The sequence below is a fragment of the Talpa europaea genome (genome assembly GCF_964194135.1).
Source record: "Talpa europaea genome assembly, chromosome: 4".
Classification (NCBI taxonomy): Eukaryota; Metazoa; Chordata; class Mammalia; order Eulipotyphla; family Talpidae; genus Talpa; species Talpa europaea.
Window position 1 is genome coordinate 127312470 of NC_140070.1, and position 17809 is coordinate 127330278.

At 38.6% G+C, this 17809-nt stretch overlaps 1 protein-coding gene across 9 annotated transcripts in view; it reads left to right on the plus strand.

Annotated features, from left to right (window-relative positions):
- The window catches only part of TNIK (TRAF2 and NCK interacting kinase), a gene marked incomplete at both ends in the record, with an annotated part of 390832 nt that overhangs the window by 238182 nt on the left and 134841 nt on the right, over positions 1-17809 (plus strand). For all 9 annotated transcript variants that reach the window (XM_084231409.1, XM_084231410.1, XM_084231414.1 and 6 more), the window contains one exon: positions 6589-6714. In XM_084231409.1, the coding sequence (XP_084087535.1) occupies positions 6589-6714 (126 nt within the window). The remainder of the gene's footprint in view (positions 1-6588; positions 6715-17809) is intronic.

A 17809-nucleotide genomic window follows, 5' to 3' on the forward strand; every position in this document is an offset into this window, starting at 1 on the left:
GATTCAGGTATTATCTAAATTCCTCTAAGGCACACCTCTTTCTCATAAGAAAGAGCAGGTTAGCCTAGTGGTAAAGAATGCAGATTATCAGGCTCAAACTCATCTGGGTCTGGCCTAGTTTTGACTCAGTGACTCTCTTCCCTGGATGAATTGCTTCATTCTCGCTTATTTCACAGCATAAATGTGGATAATATCACTTCTCTCATAAAGTTAATATGAGAAGTAAATATAGTTATTTATAAAGCATTTGAGAACAATATGCAGAACATGTTGTTCAGTGGGTATTGTTCTTATTTAGGTGTCTCTGGCAGACATTTTTCACTTTTCTCTGCATGGCACCAACAACTTCCATAGGAGAAAACATGCCATGCTGTCTCCAGACACAGGACCTTGGCAATCACTGTTTCTATGCCAGGAAAGCAGTTCCCTCCTCCATCATACCACATCACACTTTTTCTGTCTTCCCAACAGGTAACTCTCACGTGACCCTTTGAATTCAGCTCAAACTTGGGGTTCACAAGGCTGTCTTCTCAATTGTTCCCAATTAAATCAGCTCTCCACCCTCTCCTGTTGATAATTTTGCACTCATCTGTTTCATTCTTTGATTTCTATCTGTGTTCCCCACTAAAATATAGTAAGATACTTTGTGGCAGAGATTGTATCTGTTAGCCTCACATTGTACTGCATTGTTATTAATAGCATTTAGCAATGAGCCTGTGATGTTGTAGGCACTTAAATTATTTGTTGAATGAATTCATTTGGTTCAGGGTTGATATATACAGCAAATCCCGGGGCTGTCTGCAGGATGTTTTGGCAGAGTCCTGAGTTCTATCAATGCTGCAATGAAGAGATTCAGGTGTAGAAGAGAGAATCACTTTGAGTCTGTTTTTTCAGATCTCTAAAAATACAGATCATAAGTGCATAACCCCTCTTTAAGATTATTTTTGCAGGGCCTCCCCTGGTGGCGCAGTGGTTGAGCGCTGGGCTGCGAGGCTGCCCGCAGCCTCTGCAGCGCTGGTTCGTTTGCTGGCCACCTGCTAGGGTCCCACAAAAAAAAAAAAAAAAAAAGAATTTAAAAAAAAAAATTATTTTTGCAGACACCCCCCCCCCGTGTCCTTCACTATCATGGAAGTTTTAATATACTATAACACCTAATAGTTGTCATTAAAAATAAAAGCAAACCTTAAGCTGTCTGTCATATACCAACTTTGAACACACTGGAAAAAACCAACCTCTCAGTTGGCTAGGCTATTCCATTCATATATAGGATGTCATTTAGTGTGAAGTTTCCACTGAAATTGAATGCATGCTCTTTAAAAATAGCTGTTACCATTGGCAAATACTCATTCTAATAAATGTAGGTATTCTCCATCCACTTGAATCAAAACCAAAATGGAACATTATTCAGATATTGGAGCTGATAATCTAAAATTTTAATCTAATTTTCTATTCATTAAAACAGACTGTTGAGGTCTAGATTTATAATCCCACCCCTCAGTGGTGGGCTGTGGCATCTCCTTTTGTAAATCTATCTTCCCTCTTGTGCTGCTAACATATTTCCCCCTCACATTAATGCCCCTCCTTTGGCTTCACTTGTCTATTGTTGATCTTTTCTACTTTTTTGTGGCCTGACTTTGTCATCAATTTGTTGACTTTCATTAATGACCTGAAGCTCACCTTTATTGCCCTTGATTAACTCTACCAGTAACAATTATAAGTTAAACTTATCAAAATAAATATTTACTGATTAAAAAATCTGATTTCTGTTCATGTATTTTGAATAAAATTCTTACTAGAAAAAGGGATTTCATGAGTATAAATTTTTTTAAGTTTTTAAAAGTCATATCTTAGAAAATATCAACAATCCCTTCAAATTCTAATAGTCTAAGATCCTTTATAGCCTATAATTCTTTCACAACAAATTCAATTTTTTGTCACATTCAGTCAGCAATGAGGATGAGAATGATAGATAAGATCACAGAAGCACTTGTTTAATGCCCCCAAAGTGCTATTGATTGCAGCACAGGTGAGCAGGAGCACAGGTAATGGCAGCCTGTGTCCGTACATCATCAAGTAGTAACTACTCTGATTCTGTAGCCCTCATCCTTCTTTCTAGAGGCTGAGGTGGGCAGTCCCTTGCATTATTATAGAAATTACAGCTACCGCCCCTGTTCTGCAGAGTGAGGGTTAAATGTTGGCTAGATGTTTTGTTACAGTGTGTGCTAATATTGTCTTACTATTTTCACCTTTAAGTCCGAGCATATTGTAGGTGCTTAAAGTGTGTTCCTCTGTATAATAAATATACAACTGCATATTTAAATCATTCAAAATCAAATATTACTGTTGTAAACACACTTGACTGGGGGACCAAAGTAGCTTTCTCTTCAGCTCTGGCTTAAGATGCTCCAAAACTCTGCTTCTATCATCAGTAGCTTTGTGTTTCACCACCATGGGTCATTCCTCTTCTGTGTAGGAGTTTTCAGTATGAAGTTAGAAGTATTGACTTTGAAGTGAGACACATCTGACTTTGTATCTTAGTCTTAACATTTAAAATATGAACAAGTTGCTAAGTAGGCCTCTCTGAAACATATTTCCCTCATTGTAAATCAGAATTATTGAAAACAGCTGCTTTATATAGCTGTTTTGAAAATCAAATAAGATAATGCACACATTGCCTTGGGTACACAGTGAACAGTGCATAAGGTTGGCTTTTGCTGTATTTTATGATAATATAATCATGATTATCATATTGCTACTAGAAGTAGCCAGTGGTGAGAAAGCATCTCCTGGAGTCATTATTTCCTGTATTTGCAATCCACCATCCTAAACTTGGATCCACATACTCCAGGAGCCAGTTTTGAGTTGTCATAAGGAAGGATTCTCCACCAGCAATAAGAGAAGGACTCAGCAAAGCCCACTACTTTCTAAGCCTCTGTTTCTTCCTATTTGCCAGTGTCCCATTGGCTTAAAGCAAGTGACATGGTCAAGTCCAAAGACAAGGATGGAAGTGGACGCTGCCTCTTCTTGAGGGAGGCTGTCTTCAGAGAGCCATTGTTTCCCGGCAGTTCACCGCAAATACTGAGTAACAAATAGGTGGTTTCCATGATCTCAAGGAAAAAAAATATAATCTTTATATCAGTAATAAAACTATGCTTAAGTAAGCACTGAATCATTTCTGAACCCTGGGAGATGACTTAGATAAGTATTCTTATTTACATTTACAGGTGAAAATAACTGACATTTAGAAGAGTTTGTCTGAGGTTACATATGAATCAGCTTGGATTAGACTATGAAGTCTTCTGACTGAAGTAATGGTCCTTCCAAGAGTACTGGACTTGGCTTATTAAAATTACTTCCCTTTTAAATTTGGGACAATTTGTTACCATTTCTCTGCTTTCCTCATTGCATTAGTTTCTCAGTGAGGTTGATCTGTATGCTTAATTCTTAAGACAGAAGAAGCATATATTTACAGAACAGGAAGCATCCTACTTTTATAACATTATGTTCTTTTACAGGCCCCTTTTTTTTTTCTTTTTTTTTTTTGTCTTTGTCTTTTTGAAGACACTGTAGCACATCTCCTTCAGTGAGCTGTATTGTGAGAGTGTTGACTTTGTGGAATAGTTAAATGAGTCCATGTGCTCACTAGTAAGTGCTTCCCTTTGAAATGCACTGAATAACTTACTGCCATCCTTACCCCAGACTAGAAATCTGAATCAACAGTAGCCCTGAAGGCCTGATAAATTGCATGCTCACTTACAAGGTCATATGAGATCAAGATCAAGATTTTATATTAAAGCTACATCACCATGACCCACAGTAGTTCCATGATTGTGTTTGGAAACAGTGTAATTTAAACCTAAAATTCAAGTTACTGACATCCCTGCCCTCCTTCCCATGTTATTTATTTATCCTTTGTTGAAAAGACTAATACTGGTTTTTATTTTGTATTATACTTCATAACTTTCACATCCTTCATTTAATTATCACAAAAATGGTGACATGTGATACTGTTAATTTCTGTACCTCTATATAGATTGAAACACTTAGACTTCAAAAAGTGGGTTACTTTTCTGAGATTATACAGTGAGAAGGGGGTGGAGCGAAACTCAATATGCACCCCACTTGTCTGCCTTCAGCTTTCTGATTGAGTGCATATGCTTTGTTAAGTTGCCTCAGTTTACCTTTGCAAAGTGTTGGAGAATATACTGATTTCATTTGCATCTCCAATACTATTTATTTTAGATTTAATTATATACTGAATTACATTGTTATTTATCTGTTTCACAAGTTCTTATTTTCTTAATGATATGGTAAGCTTTATAAGATATTTTTTCCCTTTCTAATACTCCCATCTCACCCACCATCCTGTTGAAAGCCTAGGAGGCAGGCTGCAAGCTTACAAGCGCAGCTTCTCACAGAGGTTCAGAACGAGCTGACTGTGAGGCTCATAAATGACTGGTGTCTTACTGCCTTTTGTAGTTGTCTTTGTAATCGAAGCAGCATCAGTGCCAGACAGCCCACAGAAGCCCTCAGGTTTGTGTTTTCCCCTCCTTGTAGGCTTCCTAAAGCACATCCATTCACAGCCTACATTCAGCCACGATTATTTGGTCCCACATGGTGAGTTTAAAAATATCTAATATGCATGATAATAAGAAATTTGAGGAATATCATACTCCAGGAGCCCTTCAACAAGTTGAAGGTCATTCTCTCCTTAGACCTGCAGTGAGGATGCAGGCACTTTAGGAGAGCTGCAGGGAGGGAGTCATCGGTCAGCAGTATGCCATCCCCTCCCTCAGCTGCCATCCTCACCCCTCCCTCTTCTACTCCCCTCCTTACTGTTAGGGCCACATGCCTCTCCTTAGCTCAGCATTCCAGTTGTACCTTCTATTTTGAGATTACCTAGTCCAGACATAGTTAAGCCATATGATAAATAACATGAGTATCTCCTAGGTCTGCAAGCTTGCACTGTTTTTTACTGAAACTTATTTTTGTGAGATCAGGAAATATCGGCCATTTACTATTCTCATCGTGTTAGCATCACTGTGAGCACTGTGGGCAGTTGGAGCCTTGGAGGTTTTCATTCTTTTATTCACACTCATTCACAGGCACTTTGCTTGGTGCTAGGAATGTTATAGAGAACCACAGCAGGCAGGGTCCCTGTGTTCAAAGTTGTTATGGACTAGTAGGAAGGGGAGATAGCTATTACATTATGAGACAGATTAAGGTAGATTCTAATTCTGATGGTGCTACAAAGGAAAGGATGTGAAGCCCCAGCATGCTAGGCACAAGTCGGTCAAATCAGAGAGATTTACTGTGGAAAGGATCCTGGAAGTAAGCTCTGAAGGCAGAGGAGTGCTTACAATCTGTGGAGAAAAGAGTCAAGAAAAAGGGCAGTTATGACAGAGTGTAGCCCACACCTCCATTCCAGCACCTGCAAATAAGGCGCCTGGAGAAAGAAGGTAGGATATCACGGGGAGTTGACATGGCCTGAGAGAATTAGGAAAGACATCCTTAAGCATGTCTATTAAACTCAGTCAGGAATGATGAGTAGAAACTATGTGAAGAGGAAAAGAAAAGAAGAAACTATATGGGAGACTACAGAAGCGCCCAGCAATGTAGACACACCAGTGGGATGCCGAGCAGCTGAGACAGGGTGCGGACTTCCCTTGAGTGAGTTGGGTGATGGTACTGTAACATCTTACATTTAGAGATTTGGGGGCTGCCTCCACACTTCAAATAATTATCTTGGGAGTGGAGAATTTTTCCATCAACGTCAAAAATAAAATACCATTTTGCACTTTCATGGATGAGTACATAGCAAAATAAAATGTGGGAAAATAAGCATTCTATGTCAGGGATGTTAGGGACACTTAAAATGGTTCAGTTTGGTGGCTGCCACATTGAAAATCAGAATGACTGAAGTTTGACTATGAGGAAACTTCCTCTTTTGGAGAGTTATGTCTTTGCACATCTGTGGTACTTCCACATTTCCCCTTTTCTTTTCATGCTTAGTTTCTAGAAGGTGAGATGGTACTCCTGCTTTGTGAACTTCCTCAGATCTAGGGAACTTACAGTTGCTCCATTTTCCATCTGACTTTCATCATCTTCAGTCAGGTACTTCAATAAAAGTAGACTTCAAAGAAAATGAACCGAAAAAATTTTCAATCTAAGAACCTGTTATTTTTTTTTCCTTGTTACTTTCCTCAATCTTTTCTGTACCAGATGTGACCATTTATAGGTACTCAGTGGGCGTAGTTCCAAGATCTAGGGTTAATTTTATCTCAATAACCTGCCACCTGATCATTCCCAGGTGAAGGAATGAGGTTTTGCTGTTTTTCCTGCAGGATGTATGTGCTACCTGTTTGGTGTGCAAACAGAAGACCCCCCACCTTGGAGTGCTGTTGTGTTGCCTTGTAAATTTTTTCTTTGTTCTCAAGAAGGAAAGTCAAGTTAAATAATAACCATACTTGTTTATCTCCATAGAATAAAAAAACTTAAGAACTTATTGCATAGTTGATATAGATAGCAGTAAAAGCAGAATCCTACTAAACATGAATTTACAAGACAATATTTACTGTTCTACTACAGGATGAAGAGGAAGAAATCAAACAAGAAATTAATATGTTGAAGAAATATTCTCATCACAGGAATATTGCTACATACTATGGTGCTTTTATCAAAAAGAACCCACCAGGCATGGATGACCAACTTTGGGTATGTAGTGTTGTCCAAATTTGTCTTTATTACTTGAAGAGCAAATGTCCCATATCTCTATCCTCATGTCTACATTTGATTAGACCCTTGGTTTCCATAGCATTATGCTTTCAGTCTTTTCCCCATTTCCTTGAATACCTCTCTAACTTTTCAGCATCTCTGGAAAGAAAATTAGTTGTCATATGTTTTTCTGGATCCCAGTGAAGTTCATTGATTTCCCCAGGGTCTCCAAGGTCATTAATGTAAGACATTGATGATGGAGTACCTAATTTAGGCATTTACAGAATGCACTATGTGACTGTTTTAACTAGGCCTGAAGTTCCATGAAAGGCACTGGAAGCTTTTCTTCAAATGAGCAAAATCTCACTGTTCAGATCAGCACCGAGAGAAAGCAACAAGACTTTATGCTTCTGCATGGCATCTACAGGAGGTTTTTATATGCTGGAAACTAGCCCCTGCTCCTCAGGTCTCAGCCTGGCCAGTTACTTTTCCTCTGGAAGGGGCTCTGGTTGCTGGGAATCAAGGGCCTGAGTGTTTGTGTTCATTAAAAGTAGGTGGTGAGGGCCTCCCTGGTGGCGCAAGGGGTTAAGCACCGCTCTATGAAGCAACCCACAGCCTCTGCAGAACAAGTTCGATCCCCAGCCGGCCAGGGAGCACCCCACATGGCGAAGCAGACCTCTCCCATCTCGCCCGCTGCTCCCCTCAGCAGTGTATTTCAGTCATTCTGCTTGTTCTGTTCCCCACTCTCTCTGTCTCTGGTGAATCCTCTCTCCTCCCTGCACCTCTGGCCTATACCCCAGTTCTTGTATGCATAGATAAATCTTTTTTTTAAAAAACAAAAGTAGGTGGTGAAATGTGGCAGTGACAAGCTCCAGGTTCTGCTTGGAACACAGAGGCCAAACATCTGCCAGATCTGTGCCTGCAAGGGGGCTCCTCTGGACCACCCACTCTGCCATCGCCCCCAGCACTCCATCGCCAACCAACATCTCTGTCACTGGAGATAAAAATACAAAGCTATGAAATGCTGCATGAGGACAAATGCGTTCTTTTTCTAGTTGCACTTCTTTATTTGATGACAAACTAAGGAGAAACTTGAGAAATTTAGAGAAGACTGGAACCATAAAGAATTAGGAAATTAATACCGGATTTTAATACTGGGATAGTTATATCTATAACTTGTTTATAGAATGCAATAGTGCATATTTATTCCAAGACCTCCAACTTATTAAATTGGGCCACTCTGAGTTGATGATAATGGCAGATTGTACTTAGTGTCTGCTTACCACATGTCGTATCTTAAATTTGCTTATATTGTCATAGTGTTTCATTAGATCTTTACAGTCACTCCACAAATGACATATGATCATTATACCTACTTTACAGATGAGGAAATTAGGCACAGAAAAGTTAAGAAATTTGCCCAAAGCCTCATAGCTGGTTTGTGATGAGGCCCGGAGCTAGCTGACCCCAGGCTGCCTGATGCTAAACTCCTCCCCCTGAGCCCTGCTCACGTACCTCTCCCTTAAGTTGTGAAATATGCTACTGTCAAAGGTTGGTCAAATATGCTACTGTCAAAGGTTCCAGGCAGGAATGAAGTTTTCTGTTCAAATAAGTTTATTTTGACTTTTCCTTTTCTCTTCATTCAACTTTCAAAAAGGATGCAAAACCTATTAGCTGTTAATGAGACTGACATGAAATCAAAGAAATACATTTTGAAAAGTACGTTATACCTTTTGAGAATGTTTTAGCAAATAATTGCAAAGGTCACAGGTAGTTGATTCTGGATTAATAGCATTCTGTTAGGATTCATTTATATTAAAATATTATTATGGATTTTCCAGAGACATAGCCTACAGCAACCAAGAGCAGCCTTTCTAACATTTATTTCCTATATTCAGACCACAGCAAATTGTCCCCCAGGTTATTTTTTTGGCTGTGGTTGGAAGACAGAGGTTTGCACATATCCTACCAGCCAATCTATGTGCTGTTTCAGCTGTCTGATTGAATTGTAATCAGTGCGAATTCTATCAGTCTTGTAGAGATAAACTCTTGTTTAGTACAGCTCTTTGTGGAAATACAACTACTTTTGATAATGGCCAAGTAATTCTCCTTTATCAACTGCTTGGGGCCTGATCCGGATATCAAAAAAGAGAGCTCTTTCAATAAAGATTCCAATCTCTCGGAAACAAGACAGAGGCGAGCTCTGACACAGCCTTGCCATCTCATTTCACGCATCTCAGTGCTGAGAGGCCCTCAACTGTGTGCCCTTCCACATAGCATCAGGGAGATGTGCCCTCTATTAAACAGATGAAGTTCTCTAAAATTAGAAGTGCAGTCACATGCATTTTGTGGCATCTTTTGTTACCATCACAATGATCACTGGGCTTGAATGTCTTATTCAAAGAAGTAAATTTTGCATTAGCTTCTGAATGATCACATAAGATTGCAGATCTTTGTACTTTAATAACTCAATAAACCATTCATGAGCTTGCAACATTGTTCATTTACAGAGCTGAGAGGTAAGAAATTATTCTCTATGCATTTTAGGGACAAACATTCCAACAGTTGGATGAAACAGTGGTCTAGAATCAAGAGACCTGGATTCTAGTCTCCCTGGAGGCAGTATCTCTAGCATTTGTTTTAATCCTTACAAAAATAGTAACTGTGACTAGGTTCTGAGCTTCACATTGGCAGCCTGGAGGCTAAATGCTGTCTGGGTAAATGTGTTTAGTTTGGTTCACATAAGGTGGTGGTGTTTTAATTATGCCAACATTAGAAAAAAGGAGCAGTTTCACACAGAAGTCTGGATTACTTGAAAAGTTTTGAAAACTTAGATGATCTGGAAATATTGGGCCTGAAATCCCAAATAGCAGAAATATGTGATAGCAGCACACCAGCTGTTTTAAAGGGCATGTGCCCACTCCAGTTTGCACAGAGGCCCCATCTCTCCCTATTGTCTTCCATGCAGACTCAGCATTATGCATTTACATTACTTGCCCCAACCACTGTTAAGATCAACTGGGAATGAGCTATCAAGCTGAATTAAGACATGATGTCATTCAGCTACCAGTGAGAGATGCTTTCTAGAATCTGCATTGAGGTTGGCCATAGTCTGTAAACCTCAGTCTGTGATAGTTTGGATTTACACTGCTGTGGCTTCATGTCTTGGGAAAACCATGGCTACTCACACTGTTGATTGTTTTAATATTTAAATGCAAAGCATTGCAGATAGCACCATTAAAAAAATAACCAACTAAGTCTTTTGAACGGTTAATTAAAATTTTTTTCTCAGTTCTTTGTATCAGAAATGAGGCTTTTTGGGAATTATTTTAATTGGTGCTTCTCACTTTTGTAACGAAAGCAGCCTCTTCCAGTAGTCACTTGTCTTGAGAATGACTGAATCTTCTTTGTAGGGAGAACATTTTAAAAGCCTGACTTTGTGAATGCAGGTTTCCCTAAAGTAATAAAGTGAACAGTCTCCTAATCTAGCTGCATGACCTCTAGAAACAGAATGTAAGTTGCTTGGATACAAACAGAGCCACAGCTATACCGAATTGAATACTTTGCAACTGGGCTTGAGTTCAGCTTTAATAGAGCCATATTTATAAATCAATGGGTGATTCTGTGACAAGAATGTGAAAATGATTTCTTCTTTCATCCGAATGAATTTTGTTTTAACTGTGCTTAAATTGCTTTTCATCTTAACAAAAGGAAGATTTTATGTATGCCCAACCTTTTTCTGCTAGTTGTTGATACAAATCTCTGGTTCCATTTCTAGATTAATTTGAGCCAAAGTCTATGTATCTATTTATGTTAAAATTGTAACTCCAATTAGGATGCTGCACCCAATTCCAATGGGCTGGTTTTTTCCCCCAAAACCCAAATAAACCAAGCAATTCTGCTTACACCAGCTCGATGTCCTACATTTCAACTCTACCCTGACGCGATTTACCTGGAGAGAGCATTAGATTTCACCAGTTGGGGCCTCAGCCCCACCAGACTGCCCTCTGTAGCAGATGCCTTTGTAGCAGATGCCTATACATTGATGTTTCCCACAACCCACTGCTTCGGTTCTATTAATTTGCTCAATCTGCTCACAGAACTCAAAAACATTTTACTTACTAGGTTACCTTTTTTTCACAAAGGCTATAACTCAGAAACAACTAGTTGAAAGAGATGCTTAAGGCAATGCTTGGGGCAAGAGCTTGGAGTTTCCTTGCCCTCCACAGATGCCCCAATCTCCCTGAATTTCCACATGTTCACCAACCTCTGGCTCTCACATTTTGGGTTTTTATGGCAGCTTCATTACATAGTCAGTCATGATTGATTGGATCATTGGTTGGCGACTGAACTCAATCTCCAGTCCTTCTGCCCTTCAGAAGTTAGAGATGGGACTGAAAGTTCCAACCTTCTAATCACTAGTGGCACCACAGGTCACCAGTCCCCATTCTTTGGTGCTTTCTAACTGGCACTTCCTTAACAAAAGGCATCTTTCTGACTCTCTTGGGACATTCCAAAGTTGTCAGAAGTCTGTGTCAGGAAGGGAATTGAAGATCCTTCCTATATATTCTTCCTGCCATCAATCACACTATCACAATATTAGGCTTCTCAGAATCTTTGACTACCAAGTTGCTTAGTCATAAATCTCCTAAGGCCATTAATTACTTTCTTACATATAATCTGTCTATAAAGTTGCTCCACTCTTGCTGCTCCAGATTTATCTATTTGGGTATAACATGCTGAGACGCAGAGCTGAACATTTCTTACAGCCTTGAGGTTATTTTCCATGCTTGGGTCAGTGGACAAAATAGAGATGTAATGATTTGTGCCAGACAGGAAAAATTCTCAGAAGACCTTGTAAACACACTGTAAAATTTGAGCACCAGATAGCAAATACAAGATGCAGCTAACATCTATCAGTACTTGAATGCTACCACACTGACTCTGTGGTGACTGTCTCCTTAGACCTGGGGTTGTGTGAGCATTGCCAGTGGGCTGGCTTCTTGTTGCTAAAAGTATCAGTTGGCTCAGTATATTCAAATTGCCATTTGTCATTCTCAAATTATAAAGTCGTTCTTTATCCACGTGTTTTATTGACAAATTTGGGGGCACTTCACAGCCCTCACACAACTCATCGTTTTATCTTTGGAAAACTTAGAATGTGTAGTTTAAGTATTCTTTCCTATACTAAAATTACAATTCAGAAGCCAAAGGAGCCCTCCCCCGCCACACACACACACACACACACACACACACACACACAACTATTTGAAAATGAATGCAAAAGGTTGTTTAGGTTGCTTTTCAAAATTTGAAATTCCAAACCGTTTTACTTTACCTTTAATGTCAGTTTATTGAAATAATAAAGGTATCCATATGCATACCTACCATTTTTTATTCTTTGAAGCATATGTATTTTAGATTGTGAGACTTAAACTACTTTTGGCAAATAAAGCAGCCTTCTCTAGCAAAGTTACTGAATTTGGGTTTTGTTTACACCTTCATAGATCATACAGATGAGGTCTGTGGCTATTTCCAGTCATGCATGATAAAAATATCCTGTGTCTTGCTGTTTCTTCACTTTCAAGGTCAAAAGGCTGATCCTTTGCAGAGTTGTGAATTCTTGGAAGTTTATCTTTCCTATCTTTATTCTCAGGGTGCCTTTTAATTGCTTGGGGCCAGGCTCTTTCACTTTAGGCAGATATTTATCTACCTGATCCCTCCTCTTCTTCCTGCCTCACCCCCTCCTGTACTATAAAAGGGAAGGGATCTGTTAGTAGTCTCTCCTTTTGGGTGCCTGGTGACATTTGGGAGGAAGGAGTTTCTGTCAAGGTAATCTGGGGTAATGCTTGCAGTTTTAAAATATCTTAAAGCTTTGTTTCTTGTTACACGAACTTAAAACCTATAAATTCGTGAATAAATACTGCAGGGACCCCAGAAATCATCCTAAGTTTTTAAGGTTGGTCGTGAGAAGAAGCCTTTTTAAATTATTTCAGAGGGGACTGGGGTTGGAAAGAGAAGGTTAAGAATGACTGCAGCAGATGATTCCATTTATTTTTTTTTTCAAAGAGGAGAAAATATTTTTAATTATATATATTTTTTTACATCATTGTTTGTTTTTAAACAATATTTGCTTCCCCCCACCCTCTCAGGTGTAGTCCCCATAGAATTTCCTTCCCCAGTGCACCATCACCTCAGTCCCCTGTGCTGCTCCCTCCCTCCCTCTGTTCCCTCTCCCTGAAGGATGTCTCTGATTTATAATTGTCTGTTTTTGCTTTGTTGTGTTTTGCATTGTTATTATTTTTTTACACTGATGTCTTATTTGGTTCCCCTGTATTCCTGCTATAAGTGAAGCCATCCAATATTTTTCTTTTCAAAACCACATTGAGATACCACCTTACACCAGTAAGAATGGAACATATCAAAAAAACTAGCAACAACAAATGTTGGTGAGGATATGGTGAAAAGGAACTCTCCTGCATTGCTGGTGGGAGTGCAGACTGGTCCAACTGTTATAGAGCAGCCCCGATATTGAACGGGTTGCCTGGCTGTGGGTCCTCACCCGCGCGCTTACAAGGGACTTATGAATACTCTACTACAGACACACACAAAAGGTTAATAAAAGGTTTATTTACAAGGGAAAAGGAAATAAGGAAAATGTACAACTCAGGGAGAAAATAGGGAAATAAAGTCTTTAATGCGTCCTACCCGATCCGACGACCTGGAAACATCATGAAATAAGTGAGAACTCTTTGTTTAAAAACAATTACCTTTTTAATTTACACAGAAATAATTGCTCATAACAAAATAACCCAAACAGGCTTTTTCTGAATAATTGCAGTGTGCAGCCCTGTATGTTAAGTATGTTGAGCTATTTTAAGTATCTCCTCAATGATGTGGTCCCAGGCCCTGGCCTAGTCCCCGTTATGTCCGAGAACAGTTCTGCCCTCACCTTCCACTTCATCTGCCTTTTTTCTTCCCAAGTGAAAGACACATGTATTTCATTCTATTTAGATGATCTTGAGAATTCCAAATGTGTGAGTCTTTTAAAAGCTTTCCACCATCTGGGCCTCCCTGGTGGCCTTAGGATTTAAGTCTCAGCTATTCCACAGCTAGGACCTGAGTTCGACTAGCGGCCAGGAAGCTAACCCACACAGCACTCCAGACCTTTCCTGTCTTGCCCGCTGCTCCCTTCAGCAGTATATTTCAGTCAGTCTGCCTGTTCTGCTCCCTACTCTGTCTTTGGTGAATCTTCTCACCCTCTGCACTTCTGGCCTGCACCCCAGATCTTCTACATAAAATAAATAAAATCTTAAAAATAAATAAATAAATAAATAAAAGCTTTCCACTGTTTTCCAACCTTCCACATGAAAAGATCCAATGCCCTGAAATGCCTCCCTGTGTCTTCCTGCCATGTGACACAAGCTTGAAAAATACACCTATGTTCTTGGTATTTTTCATGAATCGAGTTTTTAGGAGCACGTGTGCCCAATGACACTTGTAAAGTACCTTTTAGCCCTGTGTCTTCATCATCCAACTGAAGAGGTTTTTACAGAGCTATTGATGTTATCTTCCAAGTTGGAAATTCTTCCTGTTGCTCTTTTATAAATACAAACAGATGAAAGAATGGAAAGGGATAAATAGAGATTGAGATTTTTAGGTTCTAGGAGCTCTGCATTCATGGACACAGTTAATATTCACATTAGACCAGTGAGGCCGATGCTTTCATTTTGTACTTTGTAGTGATGCTGATAGGATGCTGAGCCCAGGGTGGTTGGAAAACACCAACATCGCAAAGCTAGTGCTGGGATACATGCTTTCAACTCTGTTCTGGTTACTGAATGAGTATATACGCTTTGGATTAGGCTGCAGACCATCACTGAGCTTCAGTTCCAAATAAAGAAAGGGGAATTGAGGGGAAGGAGAATTCATGAACTAACAGTTGCATAATCACTTAGCCTAGTGCCTGGCACATAGTAAATTCTCAGTAAATGTTAAGTTTCTGTTGCCCTCATGGAAGATCTTTGTGATCTTTCTTTTTGGAAGAATATTAATGATCCATTATTTCTTGCCTGTGAAATGTGATGTTATTGACTTATTGCTGCTGGGTTTGGCATGTTGAGCCCCGTTTCTGTTTATTAAAGTGATGGGGTTACTTGTGGTGAGGGAGGGTCCCTGCTGTGCAGTGGCAGTAATTATCAGTGTTGCTGTGTGGCTACAGGAACTGATTGCTAGCAAATGCTGGTTTCTTTCTTTTTCCTTTTTTTAAAAAAAATCCCATTACATAATTTAACAATCATTTTGTTCCATAGTGAGATGAAAAGAATTTAGCAGTCTTCAGCTGGAGCTGAATGGAGAAGCAAATTATAGAAATCACTGACATTAGTGCCTGGCTAGAGCAGGATTGTTTCCTATTGAATATTTGAAATTATTTTTTCCAATCTAATTTTAAAAGACTGGAGTCACTGGGCTTCCTCTGCTTTCCTTGGGAACTGTAATTGTACGGCCTAATGGGGCTCAGTGGTGGGACATGTCCTCCAGCTGATTCTGGATTTGGAAAAGAGGCACAAAGATGTTTTGCTCACTTCGGAAAATATTTTCTTTGTAGTCAAAGATGTTGCTTCAGTCTGTTTTGCTGTCATTGAACCATGGTTGCTCTATGCTGGCATTTTCTTTAGCGTTGTATTATGGAGGGTTTGGGTTTGGAAAGGGAAGGTTGGAAATGACCACAGCAGATTCCATTTAGAAGGCCCCTTTGATTTAATATCATTAAATATCTAGTTTACATTCAAAGTTGTAATTGTCTGAGAATTTTTAATAGCTACTTTAAAAATTCAGTATCCAGAGACATTATATTCATTGCATTTTTTGTATATCTTTGTAGATGTTTTTAAAATGATAGATTTCCCTCCATCTCTCTTTTTCCTCCTACAGTTTATTTGTTGAAGTGAATGGGTCATTGGCTCTGTGGAGTTTTTTATTCTAGGTCTTGTTTATTGTATCCCCTTGATATGTTCCTTAGTCCTCCATATTTCTTGTAATTCAGTAGTTGGAACTAGAGGCTTGATCCAATTTAGGTTTTTAGTTGTTTGCTTGTTTTCTTTTTGGCAAGACTACTTCTTAAGTGATATGTTATTTGAATCGAGAGGCAAAAATATCTGGTTATTTCTTATTTTTTTTTTTTTATGTTAGTAACCACCAATGATTAGTGCCTAAACCCATTCATTTATTAGGGATAGTAAATAATGATATCCTAATTCTGTCACTGCCCTCTTCATTTATTAGATGAAATACTTGTGCTTTTTGAAGAGAAGCTTTACTTCTTTTGTTATGTAATTACCCAGTGGTAAGTTTTGTATAAGAAAGGCAGCATATATTTTTGATTTTTTAATCACCATTTCTCAAAATAAGTTCTTTCTTCATTTTCTTCACTGTTTATAGACTTGTTTATTAATGCATTGAGTTAAGCGTATCTAATATTTGCTTAACTGAATGCATTTATTTAAAAACACTGCAGTTATAATTCTTTTTGATGCTCATATTATTCCATGTTTGGCCACGAAGAGCCTCTTCCAAGGTGACTCCTGAGTCTTTTCTGATATGATCCTGTGTATCATATGGTAATCTTACAACTCTTACTGACTTAATACATGGTCTGTTATGACACCCAAATTTTCTTACAAAAGATTCTGGTAGGTTCCTAAACTTCCATTGGCACTCTGGAACCCTTCCATGTTCTCCATGGAACCCTTCCATGTTCTCCATGGAACCTTTTCTGGAGAACAGGCTTTGTAAAATCATTCATGAAACTCATTTCAGAAGTTCTTTATTGAGTAGCTACTGGCAGACAGAAAATAACAAACATAATTTATGTCCAGAGATTTCTGGAAGGGGTATCTGTTAGGATCCAGTGATATTGCATTGATGTCAGGAATATACATTTAGACAAAGCCAAAATCATCATTATGATTACATTATGGTTCCACTTTAGTATATTTTCTAATGTCAAGTCAGGGATTGATTGCTAGTTATTCTGATTTCTCTTCATATAACAACAAAAAATATGTAACTACCTAACAAGGTGACTTTTGTTGAGACTCTTCTTGAAGAAGAATAAAATATGGAAATGGATGTGTTTTCCAAAATCTGAAAATGAATGTAAAAACAGATGGGTTGTTTTTCCTCTTCTAGTTTCTACTTCCCTGTTAAGAAAGGAAGATGTTTATTTTCTTCCTATTTTATGAGGTTGCTGAGTACTTTAATGAGTTTATATTTATAGAGAACTTGGAGCTTCTTGGATGAAAGGTGCTAAATTAGGGCTTATTGTTCGTTGAATTTATTCAATATGTCCAACCTCCTGGGAACATTTGCTGAAGTTAATTAAAAACAGATAGTCCCTACTCTGACAGTTTACAGTGCCACTTGCAACCTAATAATATAAACAGCATGCACTTCTATTGTCTTAACTTAGGACAGTCTAGAGAACTAATAGTTCTTTCAGAGAAGGGAATAATTCTGCTTCTATGGGATAGACAAAGTTCAACTGCTGGGGAAAAGCACAGCACTATTCTCAACTATCTCTGAACCACCTAGCTGCCCTCATTTAAAAAATACTTACAATATGGAAATTTCCTTCAATTTCCAACTATGATTTTTAGATATGAAAATTAAAAAACAACCTTTTCTATCATTTTGGAAAGAAGTTATATTTATTTCATTGTGGTTTTTGAGGTAACATTCATTTACAATGATATTTATGCTTTAGAGTATAGGTTCACATATCTACAAATGTATGTTACCATACCAACACCAACCACCAAAGCACCAATTATTCTCCCCAATAGTTCATTGAGTTCCCTCCCCCTTTTGCTCATATTCCTGATGCCCCCTTCTCATGACCTTATTCCTTCAGTCAGATTTCAAGAATTTGTTTTGGTTTGTTTTTCTTTGTCTTTTTGCTGTTTCTTTATAATCCACATGAGTGAAATCAGTTAGTATTAGTCTTTCTCCTTCTGACCACTTGGTTTAGCATGATCCCTTACAGTTCCATCCATGTGCTCACAAATGGCAAATATTCATCTTTTTATGGCTGAGT